An 18,874-nucleotide genomic window follows, 5' to 3' on the forward strand; every position below is an offset into this window, starting at 1 on the left:
CTTTGAGACTTTGTGCCAGGTGCTGATGAAGAGCAAAAAGGTAATCTTCAAGGAAGTTACAACATACACAGGAAAAATAGGCAAATGATAAAAAGGATTTCTGTTTTCTTCATCAGGGGGAGTCTAAGATAGAGAACAAAAGGCAGAGCTCTTGGCAGCGAATAAAGAGATTCCGCTTCTGTGATATGCAAACATTAGAAGGTAATGCAAGTGAGTTAATTTCACAACCTTTCTTGGAAAGGTGTTTTCATACACTGAATGCCAACAATGCACATATGTGTCATAGTGACGAGTGTAAGGAACCAAGCAGAATTAAAAATGGATTAAGAAATACAATGTTAGAACATTACACTATCTCCTATAAGACAAAAGTTTGTATATAAATTCCAAATTATGTTACAGATTCCCAAGTTCACTGAAAGTTTAGCTATAAGCTGGCAGTGCAATATTGCAACCAGAACTATTTATGCAGTTTGAGATCACATTTTTCAAGAACCATATGTAGTACAGAAAGGAGATATTTCAGTGGAGCTAATTTTCATTTTAAGTCATATGTCCATTCTCCAGACATAAACCTTAAGGTGTCTAAATATTCTTCTACACAGAAGTTGTTCCAGAATTAGTCATTCTGAAAAGTACTCCTCACCAAAAGAGAGTACTCCTCTCTTTCCCAGAGAAAATTAATTAGATACAAACTTTAATAGAAATTAAATATTTTTTAAAACCCTGTGGACATTAATTTGTTTAGGGTAAGATCACAGATGTCACTTTTTCTACATTTATGCCTTTCCCTTCAGTGTATATTTGGGATGGTTCAGGTTTGCAATCAACTATATAATCAAATGAATTTAGTTTGCAGAATTAAGTATTCTGGAAAGTTAGATCAAGAAAGAAAAATGCAGCTCATGCTGTACTAAAATTTGTAAAGGTTAACATGAAACTGGCTAATTCTTTGAACCAGAAATATTACTAATCAGTAGAAAATAAGAACAAATTTTTATTATTTACTTGTTATAAGTATCTTCCTTATGGGACTATTTAATCACATCTGATGTGATTTTCAATTATTGACTATCAAACCTTAAGGTTTAACACCAGAGAAATCTAATATTCATACAAAAATAATTGAAACTGGCTCTTACTGTTTTGTATACTTTTGTAATAACAACAATTATTTACTCCTGAAATAAAAAAATAAATTTCATTTATATAATTTTTTGAGGTTTAGTCTAGAAGTGGTAAACTTTTAGAGTGATATGAAACTGAAAATGAAGTGGAAAGATTTATTGAAGTTACTATAGTAGAAATCTCAGATTGAATTATCTTGCCAGTACAGTAAATATTTGGCCTAAGCCAATACAATGCCTTTGATAAGCCAGATACTTTGTGAAGAACTGAAACTCAATCTTCTGGCTTCCAAAAATTACCCATATATTGAACATTATGCTATTTGGTAAACCTAATGGGAGGTCTTTTGATATCTTGAAACAAAGAACTCTGTTCCCCATATCTTGCCTTGACTAGTGTAGCGAGGACTATTTCTATGCACATTACAGTCCTTAATAAAAATACTTTTGCTTCCAGTTTACCAAGATTCCAGTGGGATGTCATGCAATGTATTCTTCCATCATTGCTATCCATTATTGCCTATTACATATTATGTGCTTCACTGTATAACATAATATGATACAGACATGCCAAGCCACCGCTGACACAAGCTCGAATGCCTACAAATTGATTGATTCTCCAAGACCATAGTTTCTTAAGCACCTAACAAACAGAAGCAACTTGAGTGTCTGTCATTTTGTAATTGCAGAGCTGGTTCATACAATAATTTCCCCAATGATTCTGCAGATTGCATCCCAACTGAGTTATATTTGTATGTTCAGAAACATCTTCAGTGACTTTCCGCTTTTTACTTATTTGTCTATAGGGAATAGTTCTTTTTATTTATTTTGTTATGTGTGCTCTGTTTGGTTTGTTTGGCTTTTTTAAATTGATCATTAACTATTAATATCTGAATTCCCAAGGCATTTTTTCAGTGTGGGGAAGTATGACCATTCCTCAGAACTTCCATTGGTTTTTGTGGGATCGTATTATTAGTACCTCTTCAGGTATGCAAAGCAAGACAGACAAGACAAACACTTTCTTACAGAATATCACTTCTGCATTGTCTTTCCATTACTCCAAATGATGTGCAGCATATGATATGAGCGGGAGAGCAGTCTATTGTTGCTGTAACTTGCACTGTATGAAAAGCTCATGTCATCTGGATATCATAGCAGTCCTTAACATATAATTACATAGGACTAACATTGCTTGATCAAAGAAAAAGAAAAAGCTCTTATTTTATTTATAAGCCATCTGCCATAGACCATTATCGTTTACTTAGACCCTAAGTTACAGTTTCCATTTTTATAGCTCTGTTAGTGTTTGGGTGGTTTCTATGAAGATTATTCAATAAACATTGTCCAGAAAAAGCTAGATACTTTTAATGTATAATCATCTGGAATGTTTATTAAACAATAACACTGAACCTTCTGACAGTTTTATTTCTGAGAATGTTACAGTGTTATTATGCATCCCACTGGTAAGCCTGCATTACTGAAAACTCCTGTGCAATGTAAGAGATCTTACTGAAAGCAGATGCAGCCAAATTAATAAAAAAGGGCATCAATGCACTATAGAAAGCCATATAGTGGGAGGGGTGGAACTGGGGAAAAAGCATGCAGAAAAGAATTCTGTTTCATTTTTGAAACAAAAAGTACCTGAAATAAGAAGAAAGAGTAATGTATGGATTTGAAAATCCAAATGCAAAATGTAGTTTCACTGAAAAAAGTATTTCATCATGTATTATACATTTAGTGTTTAAAGCAGAGTTTCTGGACAAATTAAATTAACTTAATTATAGGATGAAAGGGTTCTAAAAGATGACTTCAACCCCTAAAGGTTCTTGAATTTACTTCATGAATAGGTTTCTGTGTGTCACATTTTCTGTGGGGTCACCCTTCAAAGATACTTTTATCACCTGTTAAATGCTATTCCTCTTAACTAACCACAAAGAAAGCTCAGCCTAAGGTTCAGTTCACTTAACACAATGTCTTCAAAGAAGTGAAGGTTTCAGATAAAACTCACTGCTTGGCCATAATGAACCTGGTAAATGCTGGTTTCCTGCAATAAAAATAATAGATGAATTCTTGGCCTATTGAAGTCAGTAGGGATTTTGCCATTGATTTTAGCAGGGCCAGTACTGCAACCGATAAATCTCCTAAGCAAACTGAAAAAAGTGGGTGAAGGGAGGAAGGGGAATTGATGTAACAGAACCTGAGTTTTTCAGTCCTTGTTCTACCTTCCTTGGCCTGAGTGAATAGCTCCTAATACTCCTGAGATGTGCTCACAGAAACTATTGTGGCAGTGTACTGAACACCAAATATTTACAAAAGCATTTGATGAGTAATTCTGAAATGGGAAAATCAGCTTTGTTTTTATAATGAGTCAGTCTCAGATTCAATCAGAGGTTGTTTTAGGGGTGAGTAACCAAGGGCAATTGCCCAAGAATGGATACTATGGGGAGTGTGTTAGCATACAATAATTAAAAGTACTAGTTGTCCAATATGCCTCAATCTGCACCTGTGCTCTTGCTAGTCAAAACCTGCTCTAGCTCCACACAGACACAATTAGATTTTTCAAACATGATCTTTTCTGTAATGTGAGTAAAGCAACAGTGAAAAAAACAGTAAGAAATATATTTTTTCTTTTTATATTTATATTCCTATCTGTGCTTGTTTTTATTGATGTGTGAAAATATCTAGTTTCTGATGTATAAGTGTAGCTACCATATTTTTTCATGAGTTTTCCCAGACATCCAGTACACACAAGTGCCATGTAACCTGTGTTAAACAAAGAAGTTTCAGAAAGCTGTGAACTAACAAATCAAGCACTGTGCAACCACACTACAGACATGCTATGTTCCTATCTGGAAACAAAAGGCATTGGATGGGAGAAATGTGTGTGTAGGTACCCCATCATGGTCAGTACTATGTCTTAAGAGTCCTGTGTTTTGTTAGGAAGTGAAAGCTGTGGGAGAAATTTGAACTTCATATTCCAGTATCTGGACCAGAATATGGAGAATATAGACCATCCAGTTTGTGGGGCTCTTTCATAGAGATTATTTGCAACCAAGAGACAGTTTGAGGGGCAAAAAAAAAAAGAAATTGGTTAGAAAACAAGAAGCAAAGGGTTGATAAAAATACATTATTTAATGTGAAAGAGATATATAGGCAAAATACTTCTGAACATAAAAGTATGGTGTAGAAATGTGATGGATATGTAAAATCTCCCTTGAACTAGCATAATATTTATAACACTTATCTCACAGTAATAAACTAAAACAGAGCAGTGAACTTAGACTGGGAGTGGAAAAAGGTGACATCCATTGAAGACATTTTGTGATGCAGTTTTCCTTGGCTGCTAAATCTCATTTTAATACTTATCAGAGTATTCAAGATAAATTTTCCCCACCACTTAAAACACTGCAGGTTTTCAGCACAGAGTGGTTGCTTGGCAATTCAAGCAAACATTTTTGTTGTCTGTAAGAAATCCACTTTGTTTTTGACCAACATGAGTATTAAGTGCTTCTCCAAACTGGTGTAAGCAAACAAACAAACAAACAGAACACTAACAACTGTTTATGCAGAAAATGATTTATACTTTGGCAGTGTTCTTTCTCTGTCAAAGTGTTTATAAAACTAATAGGAGGTGCACATAAATAATTAAATTTTGATAAGTCATTTGTGAACTTGGCTGATGTGGCTCGTCAGAGCATTTAACTGTAGTTACCCCTAAGCACAAGTATGCTTATAGATAAGATGAAAGCAGCCTGTCTTATTAATCATACTGTATATCTGACTCCTGCTCCTTTCTTCAGCCTTTAAATAAACTCCATCTGGTTCATACTATATAGTTTTGCAGCTTACCTTTCACAATGAAATATGCTTACTGCTGCAGAAGCAGGTCCAATGTGATCGACATGATTAGGTAAAAGAGCGGTTGCTTAAGTCTGCAACTGGCTAACAGTAAAAAAAAGATAAGCCACAGAAAGAAACTGAGGACCAAATCTTCACTGGCTGTCCTCCACTGGCTGGACTCCAACTGATTGCAGTGAAAGGTATTGAAAGAGATGCTCTGGGACACCTTTCTTATGTTAAGACTTTACAGAGCACACCAAGCAAGATTCCAAAATGCTGCCTGTATAAGTAACAAACAATCTCATTATATTGTAGACTCTTCCTGAGTTTCCAGTGTGCTGTGGCTGAGCAAGGACCTAGGTAGCTAGAAGGGAAATGACCCTGCCTATGTTAAATAAAACAAATCGAAACAAAAAGTGCCCCTCTCTCTAGGGTGCCCAATTTATTATGAGAGTCTTAATTCAGATTCTGTTCAACAAATTGCAAATGAAAACCAAACAGTATAGAGAGAAAAAAAAGCAAAAGGAACAAAATAGCTTTCTATGTTTTTTGGTCAAGAACTTCCTTCTTTTATTGCCATTGACAGTGTCTTCATTCCTTTACAATTTATTGATCACAACTAAACTAAGCTGTGTTCATTGCTGAGTTTGTGAAGCTCTTTGTGGGGATCTAACCCAACAAAAAGTCATACTGATGAAACTGTGAGATAGGAAAAATCCAGGGGTTAGGATAGGATATGGCAGGATTTCTTCCAGGAAGGACTCACATGTAAGTTACGATGTACAAGTAGGTCCTAACATTTCCCTGTGGTGGACTTTGTTCTTTTAGGGGTTCACTTAGAACTGTCATTATGTCTCTACCACAGATGTTCACTGCAACCTTAACACAGGTAGAGGCAGGCAGGGCCTGCTCCAGCTCATACCAGCAGGCTGTGATACTTAAAAAAACACTGGGACTCTGTGACTGGCAAGGGCTACACAGGTAGTCAGGACCCTACTCCCACAATCACAGGGTCAGCTGAGACTTGGGCTCCCCATGAAAAGGTTGAAATTTCCCCTTCTGGCAAGAATGCCAGCTATCCACCTGGTAACCAGAATGCCTAAATAGGCAAAAATACCACAGCTACAACCCCTTCTCTTTTACAGCTTGAGAACTACATTGTGGAAAACATGAAATCGGAGATGGTGCAGCTGCAGCAGAATGCTGTGCAGAACCACACGGCCACCATGCTTGAGATAGGGACCAGTCTCCTCAGCCAGACAGCAGAGCAGACAAGAAAACTCACGGATGTTGAAACCCAGGTATGTTCCCAGAGTGGTTTTCTAAAAGCTGTTAATTGCAGAGCTTTTATCATCCTCTTCCTATTCTAATGCATCACCACACAAAATGTTTCAACACATGCCTCCAAGAAACATTCACACTTTGCTTCTTGGTACCAACAGTGGTGATGACTGACACTTGTTATGTGTCTGCCTTCTGATTTCATTTGGCTAGTGTATTTAGCTCTGAGCACGTAAGACAGACAGGACTGTCCAGGAAACTAAATCATCATTTGTCTTCAAATAAACAGCCCAGCTACCAACTGTTAATGATACAGGTGTCAAGATAAATAAAGAGCTTCAGGCTAAAACAGAGCCTTTGATCTCCATTGCTGTTTGCCTCTTTACTGTTACAAGAAAGTTTTTCTTATTTTCTGCAAGATGTTTCCAGTTATTTGAAAAACAGTGTATATCTGAAGCTTTTAAACCATAAAGAGGGACAAGCATCAGCTTCTTTATAAAACACTGTGTATTTGTTATTGCTGTAAAATTATATAAGATCACATGAATGTAAATAGTCATCTCCGTATGACTGATTCCTAGCACTAAAATCACTGTCTTGATTGAAGTGACGAGAGTATCACTATAATAAAACAGAGTACAAATTCACATTACACTTATTGTAAAGACTCTACTACTTTTTGCCTTTTCAGTTCTTTCAGCAATATAAGACAGAGAAGAGATTCAGAGCAGCCCTGCAGAAAAGGACTGAGCTTCTGAGAAAAATTCACAAGAAAAAAGAGGCTTATAAAAGGTGGAAGCAAGGACAGGTGGCCTGGGATGAATACAGGGATGTTGTCCAGGTAGTTAGGGACAGGGTTAGAAAACTTAAGGCCCATTTGGAGCTAAACTTGGTGAGGGATGTTAAAAATAATAGGAAGGGATTTTATAGGTGTGTAGTGGCTAAAAAACAGACTAGGGACAACGTAGGCCCCCTCCAGAAGCTCTCAGGAGAACTGGCTACACAGGACTTGGAGAAGGCTGAGGTCCTGAATGGCTTCTTTGCCTCGGTCTTCACTGGCAAAGGCTCTGACCACAGCACCCAAGCCTTGGAAGGCGGATGCAGGGACTGTGAGAATGAAGATCTTGGGACCACTGTAGGAGAGGACCTGGTTCGAGACCATCTTAAGAACCTGAACGTACACAAGTCCATGGGCCCTGATGAAATCCATCTATAGGTCCTGAAGGAGCTGGCGAATGAATTTGCAAAGCCACTGGCCATCATATTTGAAAAATCATGGCAGACAGGTGAAGTTCCCAACAAGTGGAAAAAGGGAAATCTAATCCCCATTTTCAAGAAGGGGAAAATGGGTGACCCGGGGAATTACAGACCAGTCAGTCTCACCTCTGTGCCGGGCAAAATCTGGGAGCAGATTCTCCTGGGAGGCATGCTAGGGCACATGAAAAACAACAAGGTGCTTGGTGACAGACAGCATGGCTTTACTAGGGGAAAATCCTGCCTGACCAATTTGGTGGCCTTCTATGATGGGGCTACAAAAATGATGGACAGGGGTAGAGCAGTTGATGTCATCTACCTGGACTTGTGCAAAGCATTTGACACTGTCCCACACGACATCCTTGTCTCTAAATTGGAGTGTCATCAATTTGATAGGTGGACCACTCGGTGGATAAAGAACTGGCTGGATGGCAGCACGCAATGTGTTGTGGTCAATGGTTCAATGTCTGGCTGGAGACCAGTAACGAGTGGTGTCCCTCAGGGATCAGTGTTGGGACCGGTCTTGTTTAACATCTTTGTTGTTGACATAGACAGTGGAATTGAGTGTGCCCTCAGCACGTTTGCTGGTGACACCAAGCTGTGTGGTTCTGTTGATAGTCTGGAGGGAAGGAATGCCATCCAGAGGGACCTTGTCATGCTTTGAGGTGGACTGATGCCAACATCATGAAGTTTAACCATGCCAAGTGTAACGTCCTACACCTGGGTCGGAGCAATCCCAGGCACAGCTACAGGTTGGACGAAAAGGAAATTCAGAGCAGCCCTGCAGAGAAGGACTTGGGGTTGTTGGTTGATGAGAAAATGAACATGAGGCAGCTTCAGTGTGCGCTTACAGCCCAAAAAGCGAACTGTATTCTGGGCTGCATCAAAAAAAGCCTGCCCAGCAGGTCAAAGGAGGTGATCCTGCCCCTCTACTCTGCTCTTGTGAGACCTCACCTGGAGTATTGTGTGCAGTTCTGGTGTCCTCAACATAAAAAGGGCATGGAACTGTTAGAACAAGTCTAGAGGAGGGCCACGAGGATGATCAGGGGACTGGAGCACCTCCCATATGAAGACAGGCTGAGAGAGTTGGTGCTGTTCAGCCTGGAGAAGAGAAGGCTGCATAGAGACCTCATAGCATCCTTCCAGTATCTGAAGGGGGCCTATAAGGATGCTGGGTATGGACTCTTCATTAGGGACTGTGGTGACAGGACAAGGGTAACGGGTTGAAACTTAAACAGCAGGGGTTCAGACAGGATATAAGAAAGAAATTCTTTACTGTGAGGGTGGTGAGGTACTGGAATGGGTTGCCCAGGGAGGCTGTGAATGCTCCATCCCTGTCAGTGTTCAAGGCCAGGTTGGATGAAGCCTTGGGTGATATGGTTTAGTGTGAGGTGTCCCTGCCCATGGCACTAGATGATCTTAAGGTCTTTTCCAACCCTAACTATTCTATGATTCTATTATGTATATATATATATATATATATATATATGTTTTCCTTTTTTTTGCTGCAGCACTTGCTCTGTCAGCTCAATGATGGCATCTCCCACCTCCCCTCTTTCAGTAGTATGAGAAAGTCCCTGTGGTCACTGGCTCTACCATCAATCAGAAAAAAGTGGTGGATGTGGCTCCGGAAAGTGAAAATAGGCTGCTCTTGATAGTGTTGGGGGTGGCCAGCTGCATGGCAGGGAGGTGAAATTCTGTAGGATACAAGAAGGAAAAAAGTGGGTCAGGATTTCATGCATGTAATAAAGGCTCACAGCAGAGTAAGAGGGAGTCTGAAAGACTGAAGATATAGCCTACATCTCCTTAAATCTCTCTGACCCCTCTTAATCCCTGTCCCATCCAAATACCATGGATTCCCTTTAGGCTTTCTTCTCTACCTGCAGCTCTACTGCCATTTTGTAGGCTACTCCACAGAGATATCCTCTTTGGAAATCTGTTGGTGGTTTCCTGTCTTCTTGCTATCCTTAATATACTTTCAATATTTGACATGCCTTTCTGAAACTGTGGTGCTGCCTCCTGTCATTACCAGATATATCCATCTTGAAAAAAAAATAACACCTTTGTACAATGTCCAATTTTTTCAACCTCTGTACCCTTAAACTAAACCAGACCAAGTTGCTTTGTGAAAGTCAGCAGTTTCCAAAAAAAAACCCAGGGCACTGGGCTGAGTTTGAGAGCCATTCCCTTTGCTTTATGTTCTGTAACAAGTTTTTTTATCAGGCATGCATGAGAAAATACTACCATATAATCCTATGATGATTTTGATACATATCCAAGAAAGGTCTGATAGGTTCCATTAAAGAGGCAGCATTTTCAGTTCCAGAAGTGATTGCATCTCAGTTGTTGTGTGCACTCATTTCTACAAAAACTGTTAACACACTCTGCTTCAGTCTCTGTTTAATGAATGACAAATCCCAATAAAATTAGCTAACATTAATGTTGTTGTTTTCACTCTTGAAAGCATTCTGTCATTTCCACTTCTGTTAGAATCTATTCTCTTTCTTCTAGTTAAAAGGCCTCTCTCAGTCTGATGTACTTAGTAAAATGGGCTATTGATACAGACCACCACTAAAGTGAAAGAGGGCTGCATAAGGCAATGTTTTGGGATCACAGCCCACATCTTAAAAATCTGTGTAAGAGTGCAAGTTGTGATAACATAAGCAGACACCAGACTTCTGCCAACACGGCAAAAGAGAGAGCTCAGGGGAAAGCTAAAATAGGAGTTCTATTTACAAAATAGCGGATGCAACACTTTGGCTGTGGTCCAAGTACTCTTGCACTCTTCTGGTTGAAGCATGCTTTGTAGGAATTCATGTTTGAGGCATACCTCATGTTCTTTCCATTGAAATGAAGTTTGTTTGGCAATCACCTTTCCTTTTTCTGCCGGTCTAGTATTATTCTACAGTAAACAGGGTGCCAGAATATCAGCTGGTACATATCAGTGTAGCTTGGGTGAGTTCATTTGCACCAGCTGAGCAGCTGAGGTTATAAAAAGATTTAGAAACAATTTTTGACAAATCATCAAATCAGAATGAAATTGTTGCATTATGTTGCTATGGAAACATAACCAGGACAATATAAACACTAATGTTTTTAATTTATCCTTAAGGTGCTAAATCAAACATCCAGACTTGAAATTCAGCTACTAGAAAATTCACTGTCAACATACAAGCTAGAAAAACAGCTGCTACAACAAACACATGAAATCCTGAAAATTCATGAGAAAAACAGGTAAAAATGAGTAGTTGGTGTCTTCCATTTTTTGTCTGTTCATCACAAAGTGGTCTCTGTGTACTTTTTTCTAAGAAACTGATGAAAAGAAAGGCAAAACTATGGTAAGTGGAAAGTATAGATAATATTTATAAAATGGCTAAAAGTGCTAGGGTGTGAACTACACTGTGTTAGCTCATGTATGCTAAATGTAAGTTGATTTTTACCACTTTTCATGTGAACTATAAGTTTACAACTCAGTTTGCTTCTTCACAACGTAGTCGCATGGTCACAGTTCCTCCCACTGAACAGCATAAGGATAACTTGTACGAGTATTTTCAGGTAGAAAAATTATTAATAAATTATGTTATTATCAACAACCTAAAAGTTCATTTTTCTAGCTTCATTTTCAAAAAGTTTATAATTTTAATTGATACAAGGAAGGATCTTTCTCTGTGTACTCATTTGTTTATAGCACACTTGGAACCATGCTCCATTTAAAGAATAAAGTGAATGGTAAATATTTGGGGCTTATGTTGAAATCGAAGAGAAAACTGTTTAGCAGAGCATAACTGCTTAAGCAGTGAAGTGAGAGTCAAGAAGAATTTCCAGTGTTGTCCCTTTGTCTACTTCAGAAAAGTACGTCTCCTGCAGAGAGAGTACCTCACTCAGAGAGGTGCACAGGACTCAGTACCTGCTGGATTTAGCAATCCAGCAATTGGATTTAGCAATCCAAACTCACTTGGAGAGGTAACACAGGACTCAGTACCTGCTGGATTTAGCAATCCAGTATCTCAGCGTGTTGTATTGACCTTGTCTGGCTGTCAGATGCCCACCCTGTTACTCTCTTACTCCCCCTCATCAACAGGACAGAGGGAGAAAATATGATAAAAAATCCTGTGGTCAAAATAAAGACAGAGAGATCACCTACCAGGTAATGCCATGGGAAAAAAAAAACACTTCATTTATTGCCAATTAATAACAGCATAAAATGATTAGAAATAATAATAAAACCAAAAAGACCTTTACCCCCTACCTCCGCTTCTTCCCAGGCTCAAATTCTCTCCTGGCTCTTCTGCTGCCCTGCCTTTGAGCAATGCAATTGCTCAAAGTTGGATGAGAAGTGAGGGCTGTGGTCAGTTCACCTGACCCTTCCTCTTGCACTTTCCATTCTCCATGGGAAAGGGAAAGCATGGTACTTTCCCATGGACTGCAGTCCTTCAGTTCTTCCATGTGGGCTCTCCACAAGCTGAAGCTTCCTTCTGGACATCTGCACCTGCTCCACTGTGAAGTTCTCCATGGGAAATATCTGCTCCACTATGGTCTCTCCATGGGCTGCAGGGGAACCTCCTTCTTCTCTGACCTTGGTGTCTGCAGCATTCTTTCTTCCACTATTGTCCCTCACTTCTCAAAGCTGTCAGGTAGTGGTTTTACCCTTTCTTAAATGTGTTTTTATCAAGGCACAGTCATCTTGGCAGACAGGCTCAGCTGTGTCTCATGGTTGGATAGTGATAAAAAAATAGAAAATATTGTTAATAAGATGTTTTTGCTAGATATGGCTAGTTGCAAAGTTAGTCAAATAATATGCCATTTTTTTGCTACTGGTTATGAAAATCAATTTGATGTATTTGGCAACTGTTTATAACAAATAATTCCAGCAGATGTTATTCTGGAGAAGTTGGATTACATTGAAAAGTCCTGAACTCCACAAATTTCCCTTGACCAGCTGGAAATATGATTAAATTAGTGCAGAATTAACTTCAGATATCTCAAAATTAAGGAATTCACCTGAAGTGCATATATATGCTCTTCTGGTACTCCACTAAAAGGGTAGGCATGCTCAAGAGACAGTTCATTCTGCATATTTTAAAAACCTATTTCAATTAAGGATTAGCCCAAAGCATTAGTTAAGTACATAATACTTGCATTTTTATCTTCTGCAATCTGGTTAGCAACAAAATTTTGTTGGCTGCTCAAGAGACTGTCTTGTGTACTTAATAATCTGAAATTATTTATTTATCTTAGCAATGTGTCAGGGTGTAAAACCTTCATGTCAGTAAACAAATAAGTTTTACTTATTTACATAAGTTTTACTTATTTACACATGACCTTTGACTTGGATGACATTATGATGAAATGGTCTATGACATTTCAGAAGAAAAGGAGGGATCTTAAGGTCCTTTCTAACCCTAACTATTCTATGATTCTATATGTTCAAAAGCACATTTTATACCCAATTCTTCCTCTCAGAAGTAAATGTGTAAGTGAATGAATGAAAAAGCACATGGAGTTTCATCTTGTTATGAAGCAAGTACCTGGCGTATATTTCCAGGCTTTATATTCCCTCTTTGAAAATCATAAAATTAGGGAAAGGTCAGTGTTATGATTCCACTAAAATGTGGATAGTCAGCTTCTGTATCATCATCTACTCCTAACAAAGAAATGCTTAGACTTGGCCTTGTAGGTCCTGATCCTCAAATTAATTATATGTTTATCAAGTTCACTATGGGACACATCTTGGAAATTTCAGCATATTTCAGGTTTCTAGGCATGCCAATGCTTTTAGTTTTAGTTTGACTTAGCTTTGAACAGTACTTATAGATTATCCATCAGGCTATGTTCAGTAGTTTTTTGCAATTAAAATGTCTTTGTCCTTCTCCATATCACTTTCACATCAATAAAATAGAGAAAACTTTCATCCACATTGCCTGTGTGGACTGTAAGCGTGTTTGGAGGGGCCTTTCTTTTGCAGTAGGTGCATGCCACAGCGGGAATGAGTGTAGGTACTGTTATCATCACAAAAATAATCAGAAAAGATTGTGTACTTTAGGCAGATAATTTCTTTCACTGTGCTACATTAAAAACAATTGCTATCAAAAAATGGATTTTGGATTAAAGTAATGCAAGATATTACAGTAATAATAGCTGATCGTTGATGTACTACAGTACATTAAAGAAAATGAACACTGCATATCAACAAGGGACCAACACATGTTCTTTAGAGAAAGAGATATATCTATTCTTGGCCTTTCTCTTTACTTCCTGCCTCTGCTGGGAAGAGTGGCCAATTTTTTTTCTCTTTATCCCTCTGAAGTGAATGATATTCCATGGCATAAGTACAGTCACATTTGCCCCAGAATCATGTTTCTATTAAGTTATTTCATGCCATAAATAATTTAGTTTGTGGGTTCCCACCCACTATAATGTAAATGGTAGTTTCTTTTATTACAGTTTTTTTCTCCCACAAGAGCTTTCTAAAAACTATTTTGATTTATTCTTGAAAGATTCCCTTGCTAAATTCCTTTATCACCCCCTCTTTTTTCCCTTAGTGTACCATCTGCATTTAACTTACTGTGTGCCTTTTGTTTCTATATACAAGAGTGAAATCAACTTCTTATTTACTCACATGAAACAAGTGAGAAAAAATATAATGGAATTCTGGATCTTCCAGCAATTTATAGTGGAAGTGAAATTTAAATATAAAATCTACCTTAAATTAACAGGCAATTAAACTACATTAACACATTCAATACAAGAACTGTTGTGTCCTATGAAAAGTGAGGGCTCAGTGGTTCTTGAACTTCCACCTGACTGTGTGAAAGATGGAGAAATATAGTACCTATGATCAGTTTCATTTGAAGGTTTTCACATGTAGTAAAAAAATAAATATTTTTTCTTATTTGCTTTTTTCAATGGTGTTATCACTGGTATAAAAAAAAATAGGCTTACTAGGGGACTTGAGGAGTTACTGGCCTTGAGGAGTATGGCAACACATATTTTTTCAGTCCCTTAAACTCATAAGAGAATATTAGATCACCAAAGAGTGAGTGGTCAGCACCTAACAATATAGGGAAAATTTTACTCATGTAAAATGAAGTACAAAGAAGCTGTCTCAATGAGATGATAACATACTTGAACTCAAAAATAAGCATTTAAATTCTCTGCCTTTTTTGTCTCCTTAGACATAATAAAAAAACCCACATGTATACAGACAAAGAATTCTTTTCTACATTAGTTGTTTTTATTGAATTGCACAACAAAATAAGTGGTTTAATCTATATTTTTAATAAATCCAGATTTTTTAAGAGATTATTTTCATGCTAAAGATGTCCATCTCCCAGATCTGGTCTGTATCCTGTTCTCACATATCTAAACTGAGGCCTCTGAAAACAAAGATAAAAAAAATCCCTTAAACTGCTGTGGTCTGGAATGGATTAGTGAGTAAACTATCTACCTTATAAGGCAGATTGTCTAAACCAGACTTTCCTTCCTCCCCAGAGAGCTACCAGAGTGCTTTCTACATGTTCTACTTCATCACCTTTCAAAAAGACAACGGCTTTCCCTGGAAGTCATTTTTTAACTTCTGTATGGGCCTTCTACCCTCTCCAGCATTATCAGAGGTCTTTTTCTGAATCAGCTGGACATAGCACAGTTGCACCCAGGCATCCTACTGGCTTATATCCTAACAAACTTAACACATCATTTGTATGGTTGAAAATAGATTCTTAGCCTTGCCAGGATCAATAGGTTAGAAACAGAGATATGGTTAACTTTTAGAAAAACTAAGGCTGTCTGGGCATGGGGGGTGTGTGTGCACGTTTGGTTTTAATTCAACTATCTTCTAGATAATGACTCCAAAGAGTCATTGTCCAAGGGATAATGCTGGTATTTATCCATGTTAACAATATTTGTTTCTTCACAACTTCATTCTGTTCCCCAAATGGCCAGCTTGTTTCCCCAAACTGAAGGCTGCAATTCTAAAAAAATGCACATTCATACCTGTATGTGCATGTGTGCATATATACCTACACACATATGTATATATGTGATGTTTCTAGTCAATGGTGATTTATTTTTATCATGAGTATTGTAGTGCCCATAACTACTTCATCTTTCTAGGTCAGTAACTATTTTAAAACATTTAGGACTTTCAAATAGATAGGAAATAAAAGGAATTTCAAAGGTATAGGAATCATAGAGCAAACTTACTCTAAAAAAGAACCAGTCATTGCATAATGCCCATAACATTTGACTGGAACCTGTCATGAAAGAATGTTATATAACAAATTTAGTCAGCCTTTACATAATGTTTGATTAATTGGTATAGAGGCAGCCTTCTTTTCATTTTCGTTAACATTTTGTGGCAGCAACAGTTGTTAATGAAAACTAGTAGAAATATTTGCATTTTAACCTTGTCTTTAAAATGTCTCTTTAAAAAAGTGAGAAAATACCTTTCCCAGTCACTCAGCAAAGTTATTTTTCATCGTATTTGTCTATTTGAAATTGTCCAATGTCAAGCAAAAAAGAGAGAGCAGACTACCCTTTCAACTGTTAAAAAAATATCTAAATATATTTGGTTTCAACCTGTTTCAAGATTTTTTTTATGAGGTTTCTAAAACTTTTTTAATTCAAGTGAGCTAGAATAAATTTGAATGTAACCACAGAAACCAAAAATTCTGGCCACATTGGAATCAAATCTCATAAGAGCAGTTTGTGTCATGCTGTTTAAGGATTTATTGCTTTTGGAACAGGCTGTTAAGGATTTCTTCCTTTTGGAACAGGCCAATGCAGAAACCCTCTATCTTTGTGCAGTTTTTATCTTTATTTAGAGCTTTGACCAAAACTTTCTCACTGATTCCTAGTAAAATGCAATGAATGTTTTCTATTTCTCCCAGGGAGTGGTCCTGTCCTCAGTACTTATTCTTATCTGTTGTAGATTTATGGATATAGAAAGATCATTGCATAAATACATATGCATCCCTTTAAATGACTTAGTTTCTCCTTTTATAACAACACAATTTTTAAACCACAAAGAAAACTGTAAAGGAACCAAGTGCTATGACACTACCAACTTTCCACCACATGTTGACACACCATTCATAAACATTAGAATGTATTATTACTAAAGCTGTAAAACATCTGCTTGCTGTCTGTCTCCATAGATGGCAAGCTGGGAGGCACTAAAGATTGTTGGTTTCTTCCATTTTTTAACTGGTATGGCCAGTATTGCTACGAGTAAGACTGTCATCACCATGGGTTCATTCACTATCGTCTTAGGAAGGCCATGGTGGGAAACAAATAATGAAATTCACTAATTGTGGCTATCAAAGGCTTTATCTTTTACATGGAAACATTCAGATATGGAAATCATTTAGATGTGAACTTACAAATAGGATGTTGTAGAATTAGGAAAATGACCTCTACTGTACTAGGATTTGCACAAAGATAAAGGGACCTTTATTTGTCTTCATTTAGCATTTAACTATAAATAATACTCTAACTTCAAGAATAGCATCTTCTCTTACATTAGCAAAGCATGACATTTTTGATGAATTGTAAGATATCAGACTGGGATGTGGTCATACCTACAATCCATTCTATCACAAACTGTGTTGAAGGTCTACCTTGTTCCTAATCAAATTGCATTGATATACAATTTATAGTCTATCAGCAAAGTTAAAAGCAAGTCAAAATAGCATTTCAATAATTTCTGTGAAAAAATGGACAGAACCAATAAAATTCACCTAGAACATTTTTTTAACAATATTTTATGACTACACCTAGTTCCATCAGAACATGTTCAGCAGATGCTGAAAATGTTAGTTAGAACTAAGCAATTCTAAAAATTCTTAGAACTAAGCAATTAGTTTGACCTTCTGCATAAAAAAGGATCAAAGACTTCCGCAGAAATTTTCTCAAAAAAATAGGTGTGAGTCTAGAGCATAAAGGCATCACGTTTAATGTTAGAGTTCAAGTAATGAATAAAAATCAGCTACAGGTCTGATAAGGTGTTAAAACAATTTATTGTTTTTGGCTTCAAAATCCATACTTTGTTTCAAATTGAAACTTTCTATCATTTGATTCATGTCCACTGAATCTTGATATGCTTCTTACTAATTATTGAGCCTTTAAAAATGAGATATCATGTTTCCTTTTTCATTTGGGACACCACAAAAAGGATGCTTTCCCTTCCCATATTTTCTTTTTTTCCTTCTTTACCCAGATCCTGCTGACTCACAGAATTAGGTATGTTGGCATTACAAAGTATATTTTCTTTAGTGTCTTTGTAAAACCCATATTTATAACTTTTCAGAAGAAAGATTTGCTGCTTGGTTTCTTTTATTTAAAAAAAAAAAAAAGTTTTATATTACTCTAGCTTGTACAGCAAATCCAAGGCCTGAATTTCATCATTGCATTATCATTTGTAACAGCTCATGTTAAAGCTCTGTGATATCTAGTAGAAAAAATACCTTCATATGGATTTTATTGTGTTCTTTAGTTAGGTTAAATGACCTGAAGTTATGCAGGCATTTTGCCACTGATCTATTACCCAGGAGTAAAAACAACGGTGGGGGGAGAGTGCAAATAAATAAATAAAACCAAAGCCTGATTTAAACAGGAAGTAGTTTGTTGGCAACTTTGTAACCACCAGTTGGTTTATGGGCGTGAGAAATACTTCTTGGTACGTAGTGCAATATTACCAAACAGAAAGCAGCAGAGTGATTAAATTGGTTTCTTTATCTAATATTAATAAATTATTTATGCTAAGCTCCCACCACAGCATTAAAGCACTGGCCTGAAAAAACTTTTTTTTTGCTGTTGACATATATTACATGTCCTTTATGCACAGCTCCTCTATTCTTCTACATATAATCTGATATGTCTTGGATCTTGGTAAATTGCGCACTTCTGACTCAGGACAGAGAGCATACTGGAAAAAGAATACTGATCAGGGGAAAGTGTTTCCATACATTTGTAAAATTATTTATAAAAATTGATGTTAGCAGGTTGCATAGTAAGATATCTAACAGTTTCTTGTACGAGGAGGCTATTGTGGAACCAGAAAGGTGAAGGGGTGGAGAAAATTGAGCAGGAAAATATGTATGTGGACTCAAGGAAAAGAAGTGAAACCTATCTTAAAAGGCAAGCTTCTGATTTATCTTTTGTGGAAACAGTACTACACTTCATGTGAAACAGATACCACTCATCTGGTGCACAATTCCTTTCCGAACATTACAGACCACATCAAATGGTGTTATTATTGTGGATTCCATATCTATTGATGCTACTCCATAGCTCCTAATGCTTATCTTTCATCCAGTGACAAGGCCCTTCACAATATCTTCCTTAGTTTATGCTTGATTTCTATCTCTTACCAT

General features: G+C 37.2%; 1 protein-coding gene across 2 annotated transcripts in view; it reads left to right on the forward strand.

Annotated features, from left to right (window-relative positions):
* The window catches only part of ANGPT1 (angiopoietin 1), a 163,436-nt gene that overhangs the window by 68,599 nt on the left and 75,963 nt on the right, over nucleotides 1-18,874 (forward strand). For both annotated transcript variants that reach the window (XM_031050547.2, XM_005150920.3), the window contains 2 exons: nucleotides 6,113-6,268; nucleotides 10,615-10,736. In XM_031050547.2, the coding sequence (XP_030906407.1) occupies nucleotides 6,113-6,268; nucleotides 10,615-10,736 (278 nt within the window). The remainder of the gene's footprint in view (nucleotides 1-6,112; nucleotides 6,269-10,614; nucleotides 10,737-18,874) is intronic.

This window comes from Melopsittacus undulatus, chromosome 1, assembly GCF_012275295.1.
Source record: "Melopsittacus undulatus isolate bMelUnd1 chromosome 1, bMelUnd1.mat.Z, whole genome shotgun sequence".
NCBI lineage: Eukaryota > Metazoa > Chordata > Aves > Psittaciformes > Psittaculidae > Melopsittacus > Melopsittacus undulatus.